At 23.7% G+C, this 3,930-nt stretch overlaps 1 protein-coding gene across 1 annotated transcript in view; it reads left to right on the plus strand.

The window, feature by feature from the left end:
- LOC102672185 (histone-lysine N-methyltransferase eggless) overlaps positions 1–2,893 on the plus strand; it is a 5,644-nt gene extending 2,751 nt beyond the window's left edge. Inside the window, exons 7-14 of the mRNA XM_006608935.2 lie at positions 1–403; positions 476–706; positions 792–1,136; positions 1,235–1,402; positions 1,465–1,773; positions 1,882–2,147; positions 2,215–2,542; positions 2,637–2,893. Coding sequence (XP_006608998.1) covers positions 1–403; positions 476–706; positions 792–1,136; positions 1,235–1,402; positions 1,465–1,773; positions 1,882–2,147; positions 2,215–2,542; positions 2,637–2,843 — 2,257 coding nt within the window. The 3' untranslated portion in view covers positions 2,844–2,893. The remainder of the gene's footprint in view (positions 404–475; positions 707–791; positions 1,137–1,234; positions 1,403–1,464; positions 1,774–1,881; positions 2,148–2,214; positions 2,543–2,636) is intronic.
- Positions 2,894–3,930: the final 1,037 nt, after the last annotated feature.

Below are 3,930 nucleotides of genomic sequence, written 5' to 3' on the forward strand. Positions count from 1 at the left end.
GATATTCTTTGATGATGGATATGCTCAATATGTTGTGCACAAAGATATTTATTTAGTCGCAGAAAGTTCCTCTAAAGTTTGGGAAGATGTACCTAATGAATCTCGTGATTTTGTAAAAAAATATATTGAAACATATCCTGAAAGACCAATGGTAAAACTGCAAACAGGACAAGTTGTAAAAACAGAATGGAATGGAAAATGGTGGATTGCAAGAGTTGTTCAAGTTGATGCAAGTTTAGTACAAATGCATTTTGATGCTGATGGAAGAACAGAATGGATCTATAGAGGATCCGCTAGATTAGGTCCTTTATATATTGAACTTTTAAAAGCTAATGCTAGACAACAAGGACATCATGCATCTGTCAATTCTCCTAGTCGTCATCGATTGCCTGCTGTTTCTAATGTATGTGAAGTATTTATATTTTTATACAAAATAATTGATTAATAATAATAATAAAGTTTATTAATATTTTAGAAAAATAATTTACCATATGTAGAATATACATCTAATATAGAATCTGAAGAAGAAAGACTTTCTCAATTAGAAAAAGAACAAAATACAGTAAACGAAATAACAAATACAATTACAAGTGCACCACAACAATCACGTGCTGTTGCTAGAAAAAGTACTAGTAAAAAACAAAATATTGTAGATACAAGTCCATATACTCCTACAACAGAAACAAAACCTTCTCATAGTATAGTTGTAAGTACATTGGATAAATGAATTATAATTTCTATAAGAAAATTTGAAATTTTAAAATTTAAAATTTATCATTTCATTTTTTTAGTATTATCAAACACAGAACAAAATTCAAACAAAAAAATTTGTTCCACATAAATGTGGTCCTCAGTGTGTTCAAGGAATATCTTTTACACCTGATGATTTAAAAGGTTATTCACCTCTTTCAATACCATTACTTTGTGGTTGGAATAGGCAACTTTGTAAATATCCAAAAGGCAAAAAAATTACCTTATATCAAGCACCATGTGGTATTAGATTACGAAACATGGAAGAATTACATCAATATCTTCGTAAAACAGGTAGTCCAATGTCAGTCGATTTATTTGATTTCGATTATTGGGTACATTGTTTAGCAGAATTTGTCTTGGATAAATGTTTTATTAATATAAAGGTAAATAAAATTTTATTAAATTTTTAATATTAAATTAATATTAAATTTAATTAATATTTCATATTTTATAATTCATTTGTCTTATTTTTAATTTTAAGGATCTTAGTTATGGTGTAGAAAATGTACCAATACCATGTGTAAATGAATTAGATCATACTCAACCAGATACAATTAGATATAGCACTCAAAGAGAACCAACAGAAGGAGTTAATCTTAATTTAGATCCAAATTTCTTGTGTAGCTGCGATTGTGAAGACGATTGCCAAGTATCTTTTTTTTTTATGAAACAATTTAAAATTTTAAAATCATTAATTAAATTATCTTTCAGGATAAAACAAAATGTCAATGTTGGCAATTAACGATACAAGGTGCTACTCTCGGAGGAAGAGTACCAAATACATCTGTTGGTTATGTATATAAACGTTTACCAGAGCCAGTTACTACTGGAATTTATGAATGCAATTCTGGATGTAAATGTGCTGTAAAAACTTGTTTGAATAGAGTAGTACAACATCCATTAACATTAAAATTACAAGTATTCAAAACAGCTCCTCGAGGTTGGGGTATACGATGTTTAAATGATATTCCTCTTGGATCTTTTATTTGTATATATGCTGGTAGATTACTTACTGAACAGGTAAAAAAAGAATTAAGTTAAATTAATTACATGTAATATAAATTATATTATTAATTAAAATTATATTATTAATTAAACTTTTTAATTAAACTTATTTCGTATTATCAGGGAGCTAATGAAGGTGGTAAAAATTATGGTGATGAATATCTAGCAGAATTGGATTATGTGGAAGTAGTAGAAGGCATTAAAGAAGGCTATGAAAGTGATGTTTTAGAACCAGAAATGCCATTATCTACTCCAGAAGATAAAAAAAAATCTATGACGAGCGATGATGAAGATAATTCTAAAGCAAATGCAAATGATTCCGACGAAGATTTCAATATTAGTAAATATGTAAATTTTAATGTTGATTCTACAGAACCCTCCTCTATTAGGTAAATCAAAAGTAATTAATTTTTAATAAATGACACAATCTATATTAACATTAATGAATAATAATAGGAAAAGACTAAGAAAACGAAAACGAGATGATATCAATCAAGATGGATCTGAAGAAAATAGCGAAGATGGAAGCGCTACCAAAATTTCCGAAAACATTATGAAAACTTCTATTAATGAAAATCGTTCAAATGATCAAGACGCAATTACTATAAGTGATGAAGAAGAAAATAGAAGTGGTAGACGTGAACCAAGTAGATTTGAGCCAACAGTTGAACCAACGCAAATTGAAAGACCTAAATTTAAATCAGTAAGAGATTTCTTTGGAGAAGATGAGGCTGTTTATATAATGGATGCTAAAACAACTGGAAATATCGGACGTTACTTAAATGTAAGATATATTGAAATTTTTAAAAAAATGTTTTTAAAAATAGTATTTTTATATTTACTATTAATTTAAAATATAATTATTGGTAATTTTTTAGCATTCATGCGATCCAAATGTTTTTGTGCAGAATGTATTTGTTGATACACATGATGTAAGATTTCCATGGGTAGCATTTTTTGCTTTAAATTATATAAGAGCAGGTCAAGAATTAACATGGAATTATAGTTATGATGTTGGAAGTATACCGGGTAAAGTTATCATTTGCAAGTGTGGTGCATCTAATTGTAGAGGTCGACTTTTATAATGTATAATATTTTATATAAAATTAATAAAATTTGATTATGTAATAAATGATTTTGTTTTCTTTTTTCTTAATACTTAATTTGCGATTTTAAATTACATAATATATATAATATATATTTTATTTATTCTCAAAGAAACATTATTTTATTATACGTTTAATGTTATGTTGTTTATTTTATTATTTATTAATAATATTATAAAATAAAATAAGTCTAAAAAAATCTATAGAAAGAAAATATATTATATTGTATTTCAATTTTTTAATATTTATTATTTAAGTTTAATAATTATGATATATTTTATATTGTTAATCAAAATTATAAATTCATTGCATTTATGATTCATTTATTGTAGAATTTTATTCTTTTCTTTGTAGAATTGTATATATAATATATTACTATATTATATAAAATACACGAAAAATAAAAATATTGAATAAAATTTTTGCAATATTTGCATAAATGATGAATTACTAATTCTTACTAATTCTTTTTAGAATGAACAAAATGTAAAAAATGGAATGTATAAATTCAATTATAAAAAAAACATTTATTTATAAAATTTACAACATAAATTGTTTTTATGTTGTTTTTTAATTTATAGCTGATGCATAAAGATAAATTAGTTGAAAAATTTTTATACTGTTTTATAAATAAATTAAATTTTTATAAATTTTGCTATTAAATTTTGATCTATTTTTTTCATGTATTAATAATTGTTATTTGTAATTCTTTAAATATTATTCATTATTTTCGTATATATGTTTAATAGATTTCTTTAATATATATAATAGTAATTTTTTGATAGAATTATTTAAAGAATAGAAATTTGAAGAATCATTAAGTGATGTTTAAATTATTAAATAGTTAACTGATAAATAAGAATTATTTTTTTGAAATTTAAATATTCTATTATATTTTTTGACATATGAAAACATATTTATTTTTAAGATTTTTTAATATTCAATATTAATTATTTTATTAGTTATTAATTATTATATTTTAATAAAAAAATTTCCTAATATATATATATATATATAATATATAAATACTAAAAGTTGTTCATTACAGTATCATTACAGTATTTCC

The sequence above is a fragment of the Apis dorsata genome, unplaced genomic scaffold (genome assembly GCF_000469605.1).
Source record: "Apis dorsata unplaced genomic scaffold, Apis dorsata 1.3 scaffold_50, whole genome shotgun sequence".
Classification (NCBI taxonomy): Eukaryota; Metazoa; Arthropoda; class Insecta; order Hymenoptera; family Apidae; genus Apis; species Apis dorsata.